At 44.7% G+C, this 17617-nt stretch overlaps 1 protein-coding gene across 1 annotated transcript; it reads left to right on the top strand.

Moving 5' to 3' along the window:
- Positions 1 to 5361: 5361 nt before the first annotated feature.
- Positions 5362 to 6186, top strand: LOC129332070 (40S ribosomal protein S3-like). Its single transcript, XM_054982866.1, has one exon. It carries the CDS (start codon positions 5372 to 5374, stop codon positions 6101 to 6103), a length of 732 nt encoding a protein of 243 aa, XP_054838841.1. The 5' UTR covers positions 5362 to 5371; the 3' UTR covers positions 6104 to 6186.
- Positions 6187 to 17617: the final 11431 nt, after the last annotated feature.

Below are 17617 nucleotides of genomic sequence, written 5' to 3'. Positions count from 1 at the left end.
TGGAGGCATAAAACGAAAGCCTACCAGCCCAACTGGGAAAGGGAAGCCTCGAACTAAATGTCCCAAATGTGGCAAGGGATTTCATTGGCCTAGTGACTGCCGCTCGGGAAACTACCGGACAGGCCCGTCTCTGGCCCCGGTCCAAACAGAGGCAAGTCTGGGCTAGACTCCTTGCCTGCTTCTACTATTTTCAATTTCCCAAGTGCCACTAAAGGCAGTGCAGGGATTGATCTTTCTCTACAAGCTGATCTTACTTTCCAGTTCCCCGGAGAAGTGCAAATCGCACCTTCTCAGCTCTCCAGTCCTTTGCTTCCTGGCCATCTGGGCCTGATCTTACCTCGCTCCTCTAGTGGGAAAAAGGGAATCTTTGTAGTCCCTGGGGTTGTTGACTCTGATTATGAAGGAGTCATACAAATGCAACTGTGGACTAATTTGCCTCAAACTTTGCCTCAGAATTCTGCGCCTGCTCAGGATTCGGTTTCGTTTTCCCGGCCATGTCGGACGCTCCTCTCCGCAGGTCCAGGAGGAAACGTCCGAGCAGCCTGACCGGGCAGTTGACCCGCGAGGGTTAACCCCCAGGACTCCCAGTGAGGGAGCCAGGGTACGGAGCGTGGTGGGAAGAACCCCCTGAAAGCAATACAGGGGGTAAATTGCCCGTTTGCTCCAATGGAGGCCGGCAGACTTGCGCAGCACATTGCGTGCAGCCAGGCCATGGAGAACGGCAATAAGCAGATTTAAGGTGAAAACCTGTAAGTAAGCGAATCCCTTCTGATTTCTAAGCGTACGCAAAGGATTGGTGGGAGTTGAAGCTAAGAAGGTGCGGATTTCTTCCCCTTCACAGAGTTTCAGAACTTAGCTGGCGCCCCCCCCCCTAAGATGGCGATGAAAAAGCAGAGCCCTGCAATGAGTAAATCGGTGATGGTGATGTTACAGGGGAAGGGGGAATCTTTGGAAGAGATGGTCAGACGAGCGGTCTTTGAAGCTATGCAGCCCTTTGTAGCGAAGTTAAATGAAATGGGGCAAAAGGTTGATTCAGTGGAAAGCGAAGTGAAAACCATTAAAGAAACAGCGTCTGGAGCAGAGCAGTCTGCACGCGAAAAAGTAGTACTCATGAAAGCAACAAGTAAAGAAGTGAAGCTCCTGGAGAATCAAATAATAGGATTGCAAGTGGACCGTGCCCAAACGGTACTGCGTCTTCAGAATGTAAAAGAGGAGCAAAGTGAAAATTTAAAAGATCTGGTGTCGGGACTTTTGGCACCATTCGCAAAGGCAACTAAAGAAGAGTTAAAAAGCGATATTTTGGAAGTCCATCGGACATCTTCAAAGTATGCAATGAAGCGTCAGCTGCCTCGCGAGATTATTATTGACTTTTCATCTAAGGAGACTCGGGACACCATCTTATATAATTCGTACAATGTGGACTTGGACTATTTGGGCAACAAGGTTAAAATATTGAAGGATGTTCCATTTCTGGCTCGTAAAAGAAGATTTAAGTATAAAAGACTTGCGGCTTTCCTGAGGAAATGTGATGTAAAATACAAATGGTTGTTTCTGGAAGGCGTCTGGTTCAGATATAAGGATCAAACCTACAAGATTACATCGGAAGTACAGCTGACAGACTTTTTGTTTAACCATCAGGAGTTTCAGCAAGAAGAAAGTTCAAAGTCTGAAGGGGAAAGTGGGGGGGAGGAGAGAACGAGCGCAGCTGTTGCAGCTGCGCAGAGAGAACTGAGACCGAGATGCGGGGGGGGGGGGGGGAGAAGACCTGATTCTGAATATAGTCTGTATTGTATAAGATCTACCAATCTGATAGCATATTAGAAAGTTAACTTTAAAGAAAAATTGCAGCATGAAGGGAATACAAGACATGTAGAGTAGTGTGCGTTTTTTGTTTATATGTTGCTCTTCCCTTTTCCCCAGTCCCCCCTTTTTCCTTTATATTTTTGTAGTCTTTTGTAGTTTTTTATGTTAGAAAAAATTATAATAATAATAATAAAAAAGAATTTTGCGCCTGCTCAGTTAATTCTTGTCCCCCATGTCTTGCCCGCAGGGGGAGCCGACCGTGAGCATGGCACGGGAGGTTTTGGGTCTACCTCCACTGATTCACTGGTAGGACTGACTACCACTATCTCTTCTGCACACCCTCAGCAGCATATGTTTATTCAGGGTCGTAAGTTTAAAGGTATTATTGATACTGGAGCTGATGTTAGCATTCTCAGACGCTTGCAGTGGCCCCCTGAGTGGACTTTAGAGGCCTGTCCCAGTGTTTGGGGCGTGCGGGGCAAACGGGGAGCTCAGCAAAGTGTACATTTTCTTTCTTCTTCTCTTCCTGATTCTGACAGAAGGGTGCAGTTTCGCCCTTATGTTTTAGATATTCATGTTAATCTGTGGGGGCGAGACTTGCTAAGCCAATTTGGCACTGTTGTCACGGTGGGTGAATGAAATGTCTCTCACTGCTCTCCCCCTCAAGTGGCTCACGAATGAGCCTCTGTGGATTGATCAGTGGCCTCTCCCTTTGGACAACCTTTCTGCTCTACACTCTTTAGTTTCTGAACAGCTAGCCGCTGGTCACATTGAACCAACGACTAGCCCATGGAACACCCCTGTTTTTGTCATCAAAAAGAAAAGTGGCAAATGGCATATGTTGCATGACCTCCGTGCTGTCAACGCCTGCATTCAGCCCATGGGTCCCCTGCAACGTGGGACTCCGAACCCTAATCTTATTCCTCATGATTTTCAATTACTTATTGTAGATCTTAAAGATTGTTTTCCTTGCTTACGACTGCAAAACATCCCAGCGATCTTATTACTGTTCCCCTGCTGGTCCAGGCAGCTTTGCAAAAGGTAAATGAGATTTTAGCTCAACAGTGTGTAAACAGAGTCCCTGTGGGGCTTGATGGCCTTCGCCTGTTCATCCTCCCCACTCCCCACACTCCCACTGGAGTTCTGGGCATACTTCATCATGGGAAAGTCTTTCTTGTAGAATGGTTGTATCTCTCTCATGGCTCTCATCAAAATATTCTTCCATATCCGCATGCCACGGCTGATCTCTGTGCTATGGCACGAGAGCGTGCTATTGAACGGACTGGTTATGATCTGCTTTCCATAACTATGCCCTTTCCTAAAAATGATTTCAATCACCTCCTGGGTACTTCTCTGCAATTTCAGATTGCTCTTGCAGACTTTGTGGGGGAAATCCTTTTTCATTTACCTAAAGATCCTCGCTTCTCTCTCCTACAATCGGTACCTATTTTCCTTCACTCTTTACAATCTCCTCAGCCACTGCACACAGCTGCCACAGTTTTCTCTGATGGTGGCCGCTCTCGAGGAGCTATTGTTTTTCAGAGCGAAGGTCGCTGGATTACTAAATATTCTGCCAACCAGGCCTCTCCCCAGTGAGCAGAGCTCGCTGCTGCTATCCTTGCATTTCACACCTTTGCCCAGCAGCCATTTAATCTCATCTCTGACTCCCACTATGTTTGTAAACTAATCAGCTGTCTTCCTGGTGCTTATCTGGCTCCCCGCATCGATTCTAATCTTATGGCTCTGTTCCTCACTCTAAAATCTCTCCTTGAACAGTGTTCTCGTCCCTTTCATGTTGCTCACATCCGAAGTCATACCTCCTTGCCTGGACCTTTATCTGAAGGCAATGCTCGTGCTGATACTGCTGTCCATTCTCTGTTTTCTGATCCCATCTCCAGTCATCAATTTTTTCACCAGAATGCCAAAGGCCTCGCTCAGTTATTTAATATTCCTCTATCAGAAGCCCAAGCCATTGTATCAGTGTGCCCGCACTGTGCTGGCTTTTCTCACGTCCCTGAAGGGGGGGTCAACCCTCATGGCCTAGGGCCCAATGCGCTTTGGCAAATAGATGTGACTCATATTCCTGACCTCTCCCCATGGAAGTTTGTTCATGTATCTATCGATACCTTTTCTGGAGCGCTTTGGGCCACTCCTCAGCGGAGAGAAACTGCTTCTCATGTTATTTCCCATCTCCTCGCTGCCATCACTGTTTTAGGCCATCCACAGCGGTTAAAAACTGATAATGCCCCTGCTTACTGTTCTTCTACCCTTCAGCAGTTTTGTGATCAATGGAATATTTGTCTTTCTCATGGCATCCCATATAACTCCACGGGTCAAGCTATTGTTGAACGGGCTAATTGTTCCTTCAAAACCCTGCTGCAAAAACAATTAAAACAGGGGAAATATAGAACCCCCAATTTGGCAAACATTACCCAGCAAGTCCATAAGGTTCTTTTTACTTTGAATCAATTAAATTTCTCTCAAACCCCAGGAACCATGCCTTCTTCTCCCTATGATAGGCATTTTCGTGAATGACCATGGCTGCCCCAGCCGTTGGTGTTCTATCGAGCCCTGCCTGACCGGACGTGGTTGGGTCCTGTTCCCTTAATAACCTGGGGCTGAGGGTTTGCTTCTGTTCTCACTCCTACAGGTTCTTTGTGGGTTCCAGCAAGGTGTGTCTGGCTGGCACATGGCGTGGCATCAAGTGACAGCCAACCTGGTGCCCGAGATGGAGAAGGTCAGCCTGAAGCAAGCTCAGCAACCCTTCCACCCCCATCCGAAGGGGCCAAGGGCACCGCGGGCCCCACTGGTGACGTGGGGAGCTGTCAAGCGAACGACCCACAAAGCGCTACAGGTCCTACAGGCCAACAATCAACTGGAGACCCCCGAGAATCTGTGTGCTGCCATCCTTGCAGTTATAACTGCCAATTCACTTCTCATTCTGTGTGTGCTGTTTTGTTTTCTGACCCCTGTCCAGGCAAATTCGTTGCCTGACCACCTGCAATATAATCTTTGGGAACGTCTCGCAAAGCAGGTTAGTGTTTCCTCCTTTTGTCTGAAAGAATCCACTGATATGCACATGCTTTTAGCTTCTTGTTTAATCCCAGTATGTACCCCTTTGTCCTATCTGTTGAATGATACTAACCTTAAGATGTTTATAGACCAAACACAAATTGGGTACCAGCACATGTATGATTGGGGAACTACTTCCTATCAATTTTTAAAGAATTGGCCCACAAAGTGGCCCATCACTTCTACATTGCACCAGAAATGACCTTTTCCAGCATGACGTATAGGCCCTTGCTTCATGTAAGTGCCTCAGGCCTGCATCTAGCCTTTCCAGGTCTCTCTTCCCCCACTGGCTAGGTGAATGGTGGTGGGAGGCAGAGGTTGGGGACAGGAGAACTCCTGCTACAGTGAGGGATCTAGCAAGCCTGGCCTAGTAACAGCTGTGTGGTACCAGGACAAACTCATTCAGGGGGAACTGAAGCGCATCACAGTTTGGCAATTGGGGAAGGGGATGGGGCAAGCATAATAATGAAAGTTGGGCTTTTTCGCCCGGCTCAAGATGGTGGTGCAGATCTCCAAGAAGCGAAAGTTTGTGGCTGATGGTATCTTCAAAACTGAACTGAATGAATTTCTGACTCAGGAGCTGGCAGAAGATGGCTACTCTGGAGTGGAGGTCAGAGTTACCCCAACCAGGACAGAAATCATCATTCTTGCAACCAGAACTCAAAATGTTCTGGGTGAGAAAGGGCGCTGCATCCGTGAGCTGACCGCCGTCGTGCAAAAGCGCTTTGGATTTCCTGAAGGAAGTGTTGAGCTCTATGCCGAGAAGGTGGCCATGAGAGGCCTGTGTGCCATCGTCCAAGCAGAGTTCCTGCGCTACAAGCTCCTGGGGGGGCTAGCAGTACGTAGGGCGTGTTACAGTGTCTTCCGCTTCATCATGGAGAGCAGGGCCAAGGGCTGCGAAGTGGTTGTCTCAGGGAAGCTCCGGGGGCAGCAAGCAAAGTCCATGAAATTTGTGGATGGCTTGATGATCCACAGCGGGGACCCTATCAACTACTACGTCGACATGGCTGTGCACCACGTCCTCCTCAGGCAGGGTGTGCTGGACATTAAAGTGAAGATTATGCTGCACTGGGACCCAAGAGGGAAGATTGGGCCCAAGAAGCCTTTGCCGGACCACGTCAGCATTGTGGAGCCCAAGGAAGAGATCCTGCCTACCACCCCCATCTCAGAGCAGAAAGGCACAAAACCAGAGCAGCCCCCCATGCCTCAGCCAGTTCCCACTGCATAAAGCGAGGGGTTTTCCAGCATCTGGTGCAAAGAGCTTGGTGTCTTGTAAAAAGAAATCTCTTAATAAAATCAGAAAAGTAAAAAAAAAAATGAAAGTTGGGGAAAAAGAAGAAATAGTGAAAGACGTCCTGCAATCCCCAGATACAGAGCCAGTTCAACTTACCAACTAAAGCCAGAAGGGGAAAATCCACTCCTCTTGGACAAATGTTTCTACAATTCATGCAGGAACAGAAGTTAACAATTTCTACCAATTTGCCATTTGTCTGTAGGCCCCTGTGTTGTTATCCCTAATTATTTCTGACCATCCCATGACCATCTGAAGTGGTTTTTCAAGAGGACTCTATTGGATATGGGAAGGTGGCAAAAATCCCATCTGTAAACTTACTCCATTTGCTGTTCAATAGGATACAATCCTTTACTCTATTCCTAATGTATCATCTAAAATTAATATCTGCTTTTACTGATACACGGATTACATTATTAGTTTCATTTGCTCTTTTTCTTAAAGGCACCCATGAGTTCTGATTTGCCATGGAGGGAGACAGATTGAGTCAGTGGTGAGCTTTTATATTTGTAGAGAATGACCACTGCTTCTTTATCCCAGCATGCTTTGACACAACCTAAGATCTTTTGTACTGGGCACAAACTAATCTGCTGAGTCTTCCTGAATAATTGTTTAAGACTGCCATATATTGCAGACAGTTCTAAGATATTGTATCATCATGGCTTCAACACCAACATTGTCTTTTATCCTACTTCTGCTGCTTCTTTTTAACCTTATGCCTGAGGAATAATTCTGTGAAATTCAAAAAGCTCACTATTGTGTGATTTTTTAAAAAGCTGAGTCAGATAAAGAGACTGATCTGGTGTTCCTTCTGGATCTCTCAAAATGAATCAACACAATTACTTGCATTTTCTTAGTATAAATTGTTGTATAAATCTATTGAGAGGAAGATCTGGCTTTGCAAACCCTGGCCTGCAAAAATCATAATTTTTGCAGGCCATAAACACAACCAGAGGTAGGAGGAAGTTACCACATTTGGTTCATAATTGGTTAACACTACCTCCCAGTGACGGAATCTGGGTGCAAAAAAACACCTCCCGAACTAATAGCATTTCTCAGCAACTGCTGAGAGGGAAGAACTTTTTTTAAAAAAAGAGTGTAGGCTAACCTTTCTGAATTCTATTTAAGAAATCTCCAGAGGGGCACAGAAAAAACCAAAAAATGAATAACTAGTAGTGACTTTCTCATTAATTAAAGTCTGACAAGCAGTTGGCAACTGAAAGGAGGAGCTGTAGGTGGGGGAATCCTGTGGTTCACCACCACATTCCTTAAATTCATAAAAGCTACAGAATATTTCACTGTAGGTTGGCCAGAAATTTAGATGGCAATGTAGATTAAAAGAAAGGGCTGTTCAGAGGTTACTAGAGAGAAAGAGGGAGAGAGAGAGATACTGGAGGTGACCATGAGAATTCACACACTGGGGGAAAAATGTAGAAATGGAATCAATCACACATCGAAGCCAGCTTCTGCAAAGAGGGCTTCTTTTTTAGAAACAGCTAATATAGGTCAATATACAACTTGCACGACAAGCAGCGACATACAAGTTTTAGAAGTTTAGAAGACAGAAGAGATTTTTTCCCCCTCCTATTGTTCAACACTTCTTGGGTGATTTTAGTATTAAAAGAATCTCAGCTCCATTTCTCTCTTCATCGAAACATTTATATCTGGCACTTTCCCATTACTCAAGGTGGCATACAATACAAAAATGTAATATTAAACAATAAAAACGCCCTAATGAAATCTAATGACATTTAATAAAATGCAATAAAATTCCTGCATCCTACACTCAATTAAAAAGTAGACTTGTGCATGGGAGTTCATTTAATTTCTTTTGTTTTTATTATTGATTCCCAAAGGGACTGCTTTGTTATTGGGTTGTTTTGTGTGCTTTTTATTATTGTTTCTTTTGTTATTGTTGTTTTGTTCTTATAATTCTATTTCGTTATTATTTCCCATTAGTTTCAACGGAAGTACCTCCCCGCCCCCTTTCTTGGGTCTGTACATTCCTATTTTTCCATCTGAATTAAACAAAACTCAGAGGGATTGCAGTACTCCACTAGGATATCTACACTACCAAATATCAGATAGATAGAACAAAGGGGTCCCCCTTTTTGAAGCAATGAAAGGTGACTATGTTTAACTTTAAAATCTATTGGAGAATTGATAGGAAACAGTAACACATAAAGCACAGTGAGGAACTGACACTGTGGCCACGTAGTTTGAAGAACAGTAGCTTGAGCTTGCAGGAAGCACTTCCAATATCAGGGAGACTGCTACTCATGTTGGCAGTGGCTGCTGCTTTTTCAAAATCACCCCTTCCTCTCTTTCTCCTTCTGCCAGATCTGCCCACACCATGCTGCACACTCTTCCCACCTGAGCCAGAGATCCTTTGCCAGTCATTACGTGCTGTATTTATGCACTGACGTCAGATAAGATACTGTGATGTGTATATGAAAAGCGTGTAATTTTATTACTGGACTGCATGTGATAAATTAAATAAAATCAAACTGTTGTGGTTGGGGTACTGTTGGGACATCCAGACATATAATATGGACAGAGTTACACAACACAGACAAATTCCAAATTAACTGTAATTCCCGAGTAAAAACAGTAAAATGCTTAAGAAAGAATTGGAGACCAACACAAAACAAAGAGACAGCACATACTAAACAGAAATGATATTCTAGAAGAGAGCTAATAAAGTAAGAAAGAAATAATATAGTATAAAATACTACACTGTCCTTTGGCACAAGAAAACTTGCAAATGATTCCCACCCCCCTCTCTCTGAGTTGGTTCCTACAAACAGGCAAGCTCCAGAATGTGAAACTAACTCTTATATGATTTGGAATCCCACACCATATGCTTCAGTATTAGACTACCTGACAGATATATGCAATCTTACAGCTAAACTACACAAGATGCCCAACACATGTCGGATTCCCACAAGTTTACCTGGGAAGTGTAGTTGCCCCACCCTGTCCCCAAGCTCTTGGAGGAAAACCTGAGTGGAGCAATTTTTGCAAGAGTGTCTCTTGCAAAAATCCGCTCCACTCAGTTTTTCCTCCGGGAACTTGGGAGCGGGAGGGCATGCCAGAGCAGTAGGAGGACCAGAAAGATAGGAGGGAAAGAGTCAGCAAGGGGAGCCTGAAGAGAACCAAGCCCAAAGCTGATAGGCAGCTAGCAGCAGTAGAAGGAACTGCTGAGGCTGCTGCCACTGCCGCAGCTGCTAGATTCAAATGTCCCTTCTCACAGAGTTCTAAGCTCAGGGAGGGGGGCTCAAGTTTCCTTCCCCTCTCTGTGAGAAGGGATGGTTGAGTCTAGCAGTGAAGCAGTGGCAGCCTCAGCAGTTCCTTCTGCTGCTGCTACCCACCTGTCAGCTTCAGGCTCGGTTCTCTTCAGGCTCCCCTCACTGACTCTTTCCCTTCCATCCTTCTGGCCCTGCTGCTGCTGCTCTGACATGCCCTCCCCCCCAAGCTCCCAGAGGAAAACCTGAGCAGAGCAGATTTTTGCAAAGAGACACTCATGCAACAATCCACACTACTCAGTTTTTCCTCCGGGAGCTCGGAAGTGGGGTGCAACTAAACTTCCCATATAAACTTGTTGGAACATGACACATGTTGGGTGTTTCATGTAGTTTAGTTCTTAGCCTGCAAGCAGTCAAGAAAACCTAAAGGGTGTCCCCCCATCCCCTGAGGATCACAGATTTATGCCCTTACTAGGAAAACACAGCAAAGAGAGGAAACAGGTCAGGTCAGACAGAAACAAAAGTTGCTCAAATAAAAATAATTAAAATCATGGGAAGGGGGGTGTTGTTATAGGTTGTTTGGATACAGAATTTGTTTTGTTTTCATATTAATTACTATAATTACAAAACACCTATTTTCATATTTATTGTAATTAATAACAAAAGAAATGCACAAGTCTATTAAAAAGCTCTGGTGAATAAAGCAGCCTTAGAGTCCCTCCTGAAAGTTTCCAAGCATGATGCTCACCTCACTTTCTTGGGGATCCTGTTCCATAAAGTGTGAGCAACCCCATAAAAAGCACAGGCCCTCATTGAGACAGGCAGGCTTCTTTTAATGATGGGACAAACCAGAAGGTTTCAGTCTGAAGACTGTAGCTGGATGATAAAGGAAGTAAAAGAAGAGACAGTCCTTTAGGTGGTCCTCATGAAGATTTGAACTGCTATGTTTTGGGGAATGACACCCCCCCCCCCGAATGCTATGTATGTGTTTTGATGCCTTAATGGCCAGCATTGTTCCTTGGGATGTTTTCTTTCCTCTGGCTGCTTAAAGCTTGCTAGTGGGATGTACCAGCTCATTTTCTGGTTCAGAAATGAGATTATCATATATAGATACAGATAAGAAGGAGAGAAGCAGTATCTATCCATGCTTCTCCCAGTGGCTTCTACTGAGGAAAAAGTCTGAAATTACCAGAGCACAGTGAGGTAAGCCATGTGTGAAAGGGGGGGGGGGGTGATGTTGCTTATTATTTAATTATCCTCCCTTTTTGTTAAAAATACCCTCTCCACCTGCTTTTTGGGTAGTCTAGGAAAAGAGGGGGAAATCTAATGCCAGCGTTGCCATTCCTCTGCAATATACTTCTGCACTAATTCTGCAGGAGAGAATGCCAATAGTCTCTAAAATGGAGCTGCTTTAATTTTGTCTTGTTTGTAGTTTGACAGAAATGATCACTTGGATGAGAGGCATAGCCCCTAGGATGAAGGGTTACCACTGGAAATAAGCCTGTAATTGAAACCAGCTAATTGATTATCACATATGACCAGCTTCAATATTAAACAAATTAATATAAGATTTGAAAGGACAGAAGAACTGACTCTAATTGAATTTTTGTTTTCCACACACCCATAGAAGCTTGTGTAGCAGAGAACTTCACATCCATCTCCTTGTTATCAGTTGATTTATTTTCTCACCCCAAAATTCATTTGCTGGGAATCCAGGGTTACTGGCTCAAATATAAAGAGGATCTTTTGCCATTTTGCACCATAGGCAGGAGCACAGCCCTGAGAAGTAATTCAAAAGATAATGTTCGTCTCTGACATGCTTTCTAAATCAAACTTGCAAGAATTTGGTTATTAGTTACCCACATATCTCTATTACTCACATTCTTTCCGAGGTATTTGTTACATAGCTTCGTGTGTGGCACTGCTGTGTGGAGGGCAGACCAGCCGAATGTATTACAGGACTCAGCATCTCAATGATAGTCATGGTTTCTGCTACATTTGAAGAGCAGCCAAAAATTAGAATGGCTGTAATGATCATTCGTCCATCTTTTCTGGGCTGGTTCCCTGCAAAAGTGGTGAGGTTATTTCCCTTTCTTGACAGCACTGAGATGATAATATATTGCAAATGATAATAATTAAGGCTTATATACACACTATCAGTGAAATCTTACATATTTTGGATGATAGTCACTTTCATTTATTCAATCTTTAAACAGAAATTATAGCAGTACTTCTGGCTAGGCAAAAAGATAGTCCCTATTCAGTCCCAGCCTAACTGAGTCAAATTTACTTAGGCAAAATACATGATTCACATTAAAGAGTAGAAAAAATCTGATTGCTCTGATAGTCATTTTGGAATGAGCAATCAAAATATATGAAAGAATTGTTAGGGAGATGGTCCCTCAGTGCTGTACATATTACTTGAACATTGAGAGAGAGAATGTTTATATATAATGCCATTAATGCTATATACAAATATATTAAATCAGTTCCTGGAGTTCTCTGACCAAACCACAAAACCCAGGTTGAGGCTTCACAGATAAAAGGAAGCATGGCCATCACTGCTGGTTGGCTTGAACAGCAGGGCCATATAAACCACGAAGGCAGTCTCCTAGACCATAGGCTTTCTAGGAGCACTGAAAAGTTGGGGCCAGTAGACCCACCCCATGTTAAGCTGCTCTTCCTTGCTCTACTGCCGGGGCCTCATCATCCTCTTGTGGGTTCCAGCTGCAGCTGCATTTTACTTACAAGAGCCATTAGGCTCAGCCATTGCACATTTATCTAGGAGTAAGTCCCATGGAAACTGGTTGGACTTACTTGAGGGGAACCATGCCTATGTTTGGATGGGTTGTACAAGGTACATTTTGAAGGGAGTTGAAAACAGAAAGGAACTTCTCCCCACTCCCCACCCCAGTAAAGAGGGTTAAGTGCCCACGGTGGGAAGAGGGGATTTAGAAGCTGATTTTTCAACAGGCATTGAAATGTGCCTCAGTGGTCTAGTTGAAAAAGGAATATTGGACTTCTCTTCATCCTGGTTTGATCAATACATATTTCCTCAGAAATAAGTCACATTCAGTTCCATGAGGGTTACTACCGAGTATGTATAGAACTGCAACTGAAGAAATTGTCTGTCTTCTGGAGCTTGCTTAACTTGGTTGTTGCAATGTAATGTGTGTATGGTTTGGGGACAGGGTTGTTGCCAACTCTGGGCTGGGGAATTCCTGAAGATTTGGAGGTGAAGCCTGGGGAAGAAGGAGTTTAGAGAGGGAAGGAACCTCAGCAGAGTATAATACCATAGAATCTACCCTACAAAGAGCCCTTTTTCTCCTGGGCAAGTCCTCTCTGTAGTCTGAAGATCAGTTATAATTCCAGGAGATCTCCAGATCTCTACTGAGGTTGGCAGTGTGAGCCTTGTCCGGCCTGCAGAAAGCTGCTTCTAGCCTGGGTGAGCCAGCCATAGTGTGCAGATAGCCACGCCCAGCCCAGAAGAGCTGCAAGAGATGTCCAACTGAGCCACGCTAGGTTCTGAAGTGGTTGGCTTCTTCTCTCTCCCACTTTTGTAGGGTGGGACCTGAATGGGCCAGGGTTGGAGCTAGGGTTGCCAGGTCTGTCTTCCCTCCCACCGGGAGGGGAGGGTCCCTGGCACTCACCTCGTGTTGGGCATGAGTTTGCTCTTCATGTGTGTGTGCCCCAGGACTGATGTGGTAACATCACTTCTAGAAGTGACAACACTGTTCTGGCTGTGTGAGCGCTCCCACACTCCACACGGGGCTGATATGGCCTGTTTAGGGCCCAAATCAGCCCCAAACAAAGCACAGGAACACTTCTGCAGCCGGCATGATGACATCACTTCTGGAGTGATATCACCATGCCCCCAGGGAGTGTGCACACAGCACATGTTCCCCAGGTGCCTGCCAGTGGTGCTAAACAACCAAGTAACAGGTCAGTATTCCCTTATGTCAACAAAAGACAGAGGGAGAGGGAAGGGCCCTTTCCAGGGCTGTTTGGGCCTTTGAGGTCCAAATGAGGACTCATTAAGGTCAGGCCCAGCAGCAACTACCACATGACTTGATACCACATGACTTGCATGACTCACCCAGGCCTGGCTGCTTGCTACTGCTCATTAGCAGCCCCTTCTAGAACTAGTGTAGTGTAGCCATTAGAGATCCAGAGTAGGATGTGGGGGACCCAGGTTCAAATCACCACTCTGCTGTGGAAGTTCATTGGGTGACTTTGATCTAGTCATACACTTTGAGCTTAACCTACATCTTACAGTTGTTGTGAGGATAATATGGAGGCAAGAAGCATGATGTAATCTGCTTTTGGTCTCCACTGTGGAGAAAGGCAGTACATAAATAAAGTAAATGAAGTAAATTAGTAAATATAGGTTATGAGGGACAGATAAAAGGTAAGTTGTTTAGTGGGTTTTAAGGAGAGAAGGACATTGGGAAAGGTGAGCATATGGGGGCTGCCGGGAGAAGGGAAAGAGGAAATAGTGTGGGTAAGGGGATACAGGGGAAAGTGATGTACCCACTTCAAGTCCTTGCAGATCCCCCACCATGCAACTGGGCCAGCACCATGCAACTGGGCCAGGGCCAGATCTACGGTTGCTGGTGCCCAGGGCAACCGAAGACCGTGCACTTGAACCGTGTGCGCAGTGCACGCACGCATACTCCCAGCGCTGCGTGATGACATCACTTCCGTGACATCATCACGCAGGGCGCCGTGTGCTGCCCCAAGGCAAGCCAGATGTCCTGGCATACCATGGAGCTGGCGATGGCAGCATGAGTGGCTGGAAGGCCACCCACGCCATTCGCCTGCCCCGCAGGACAGGGGGCGCATGGCAAGCCGGCTGTCCCCTGTCCTGCGGGGCAGGCGAAAGGCAGCATGGGTGGCTGGGTGGCCAGCTTGCCGCACGCCCCCTGTCCTCTGGGGCAAGTGAATGGCGTGGGCCTCCCAGCCACCCGCGCTGCCTTTCGCCTGCCCTGCAGAACAGGGGGCACGTGGCAAGCGCGCCCCCTGTCCCGCTGCCCACGCACTCCCAGGGCTGGCAGCTGCACCCAGTGCCTCTTCTTTGGCGGCGCTGGGGGCAGACTACCCCCCTTGCCCCCCCGGTCGATCCGGCCCTGAACTGGGCCATAGGGGAGACACTGCCTGGGATGAAAGGGGGAAAGGTGAAAACGGGGACAGACAAAGGTGGGTGGGACGGAGAAAAGGAAGCAGGAAAGGAGGAGAAGCTATGGGGGGCAGTGAAAGGAAAGAGGACATAGTGAGGGAGGGGAACATGAGATGCCCCCTGCAAGTCCTTGAAGGTCTCTCACTTGTTAGGAAGAATATGGTTCAGAATTTTTCTTTCCTTCTTCCTTTCTTTAATCTTGCTCTTTCTCTGTGTCTGATCTAAAAATCACCATCCTTCCTCTGTACAGAATCAGACCCATCAATCACAGAATGTGGTCCAATAAAAGAAATCACATTATTTTACCATGACTAATGTTTGGGGAGAGGAGACAGAAAGTAGAGAGGTAGTAAAATTAGTAAGTAAAAAAATGTAACGATGTTTAATTGTCCATTTTTACATTGTTCATTGTGAATGACAAGAAAATAAAAGTAGGAAAATAAAAGTAAAAATTCATTATAGATTTTTCATTTTCTCTCTAGTGAATTGTTGGGGGGTGGGGCATCATTGCCTAGGGCACCCCTTGGACCAGCCATGTTCATTAGAGAAGGTGGTGTTTTAACTGTAATCCCAGTTCTGTCTCTGACCATCTACTCTTTCAAATGTAAGTGAACAACTGCCCTTCAGGTATATGGAGGAAAGTAAAGAGCAGCCCTTGAGGACCTTGTTACAGTGAGAGAAAATGTGCCTTCTGCCTCTGACACAGGGTAGCCTAGACCACACATGGATTCATCACATAAGCCTACCTGGTATCTGAAGAAGAGAGCTGTGGCTCACGAAAGCTCATACCCTACCACATTTTTTTTTTAGTCTTATAGGTGCTACTGGACTCTTGCTCTTTTCTTCAACCCTACCTTGTCCTTGCAATATAAATGCCATCCCTCCATCTCCATAATGATGGCAATTTCATTAGCAGACAATATTAAATTGTTCCTCTGATGAGCTTTTCATTCTAAACTCAGATTGCACTGTGGGTGCTATCACAAATTTCAGAAAGGAAATTCCTTTATCAACGAAGGTTTTTATCATGGGTTTAGATTACAGATTAATGTCCCTTCGCTCAAATGTTGATTTGCATTGGCACATCCAGGTGTAATCTGAGTTTGCAATAAAAGTAGTTGCAAGTAGTTGACCCTGGCTGGATGCAGGGAAAATGTGCTCACTTCTGAATTACATAAAATATATCTAACATCTGGGGACGTCAAGACCAGTGGGCGAGGTGTTAAAGACTCCTCCACTATCTTGGTACTGCAAAGAACTCTGTATATGCTCTAAGGAACATTCTACAACTTAGAAGGTTTTGTCCTCCTTCCTGCCCCTTTTGAATCCACCCACCATTTCCCCTTCTTTCTATAATAAACCTTCAAAGCACTGATGATTCAAAGCAGCCATTACCATCACTAGGGAGTCCTTAGACAAACACCAAAGGACAGAATTTTTCATGCTAAAAATGGAATTGGGGTGGGAAGTGGAAATTCCTTTTTGGTCTGAATATCAAACCATCAGGAGAACATGGAAAAGCAGAGAATAGCAAAAATGTTGGCAGCTCCTTTGCCAATTAATTTTCTTTAAATGAGGACATGCATTATAGAGTTTGTGGAGTAGAACTCTCCATCTTTCCATTTACATACACATGTAAAAATGAATTTCAATTACTGTCTGGCTTTATCATCAAATCATTCCATACCACAACAAAACTGGGCTTAATGGGTGGTCTTGAACTGCTAATACACTTCTCATATACCAGATTGAGAAACTCAGTAACAAGTTCTTGTGGCAGAAAGGAATCTCTGGCTATAAGATCAGATAATTACTGAAAGGTTTACATTAATGAGACCATTATCAGAGACTGTCAGTGAGCAAATAAAAAGACAGCCACCAGTGAACAGTCCACATACTTGGAACTCTTACAAATCACCATGCTTGAGAACGTAAGCAGCATCTGAGATTTGCACAAAGAAAGAGGCTACTGAGTCTGTTACTCAGCTTTTCAAAATTCATTTAGTGATTTGTAGCAGCCAGAAAGAGAACATGTTTTTCACACCCTTAGTGAGAGATGCAAAGGTCATTACTGTCATTCCGATGGGTTGATTTTTGTTTATATCATATCAGCCTAAGATATTGGATATTTTAGATCTATTTGTAAAAATTAAAGCAGGAAGAAATGTTTGTATCTAAATAGCAAATATGGGGTTTTGACTTGGCATTTTGGGGACAGCCAAATTAGAGAGTCTGACAGATTTCTTATCTGAAGTTTGAAGTAGTAGCCCACCATAAAATTGGGCTGATAAGGGTCCAATCTGCATCCATGTTCCAAGATAAAGTCCTCATGCTACAGTCTGGTCCATCACCCTTTCTTGTGAGTGGAGTCTAAATGACTTGAATGTTCTTCTATGAAATAACTTCTACAAATTCTTTCAAAAAATGTAAAACTAGGTAACATCAGTCTCATTGCTAATATCAAATGTATAGCACTCATGAGTTAGAACATTATTAACAATTCATAACAGTTGCTTCACACTGAGATACTTTGTTTGATTTAGATTTTATATCTAAAGAGCACCTTGTCTCCTGTGGATAATTGGGTCTATGAAAATGGCCGTTCACTTAACAAAATCTCTCATCCCTTATCTCAAAAGAAAGGTGAACAATACCATTAAAAAGGAATATGGAAAGGGCATATTTTAATGCAAATGGAGAACAGTGGATTGTATCATTTTTTGGTCATAGCAATAGTCTTGTACCTCCACAAGACCCTGTTCTGTGATGTCATCAATGAAAAACAGAAAGTCAACATTCCATGCAGTTTTAGACATAAGGGCCATTCCCACATGGCTTACCTGAACCCGGAACGCTGCGCAGCATGCCAAAAAACCCATGGAAGATCGCGTTTTCTCTCGCGAGTTTTGCACGATGTTGCGCAACATCGCGCAAAACTCGCGAGAGAAAACGCGATCTTCCACAGTTTTTTCAGCATGCTGCACAGCGTTCCAGGTGCAGGTAAGCCGTGTGGGAATGTCCAAGGTTTCA

The sequence above is a fragment of the Eublepharis macularius genome, chromosome 1, assembly GCF_028583425.1.
Source record: "Eublepharis macularius isolate TG4126 chromosome 1, MPM_Emac_v1.0, whole genome shotgun sequence".
In the NCBI taxonomy this organism is placed as follows: Eukaryota; Metazoa; Chordata; class Lepidosauria; order Squamata; family Eublepharidae; genus Eublepharis; species Eublepharis macularius.
The sequence above is the reverse complement of the archived record's forward strand: the minus strand, read 5'-3'. Positions and strand labels throughout refer to the sequence as shown.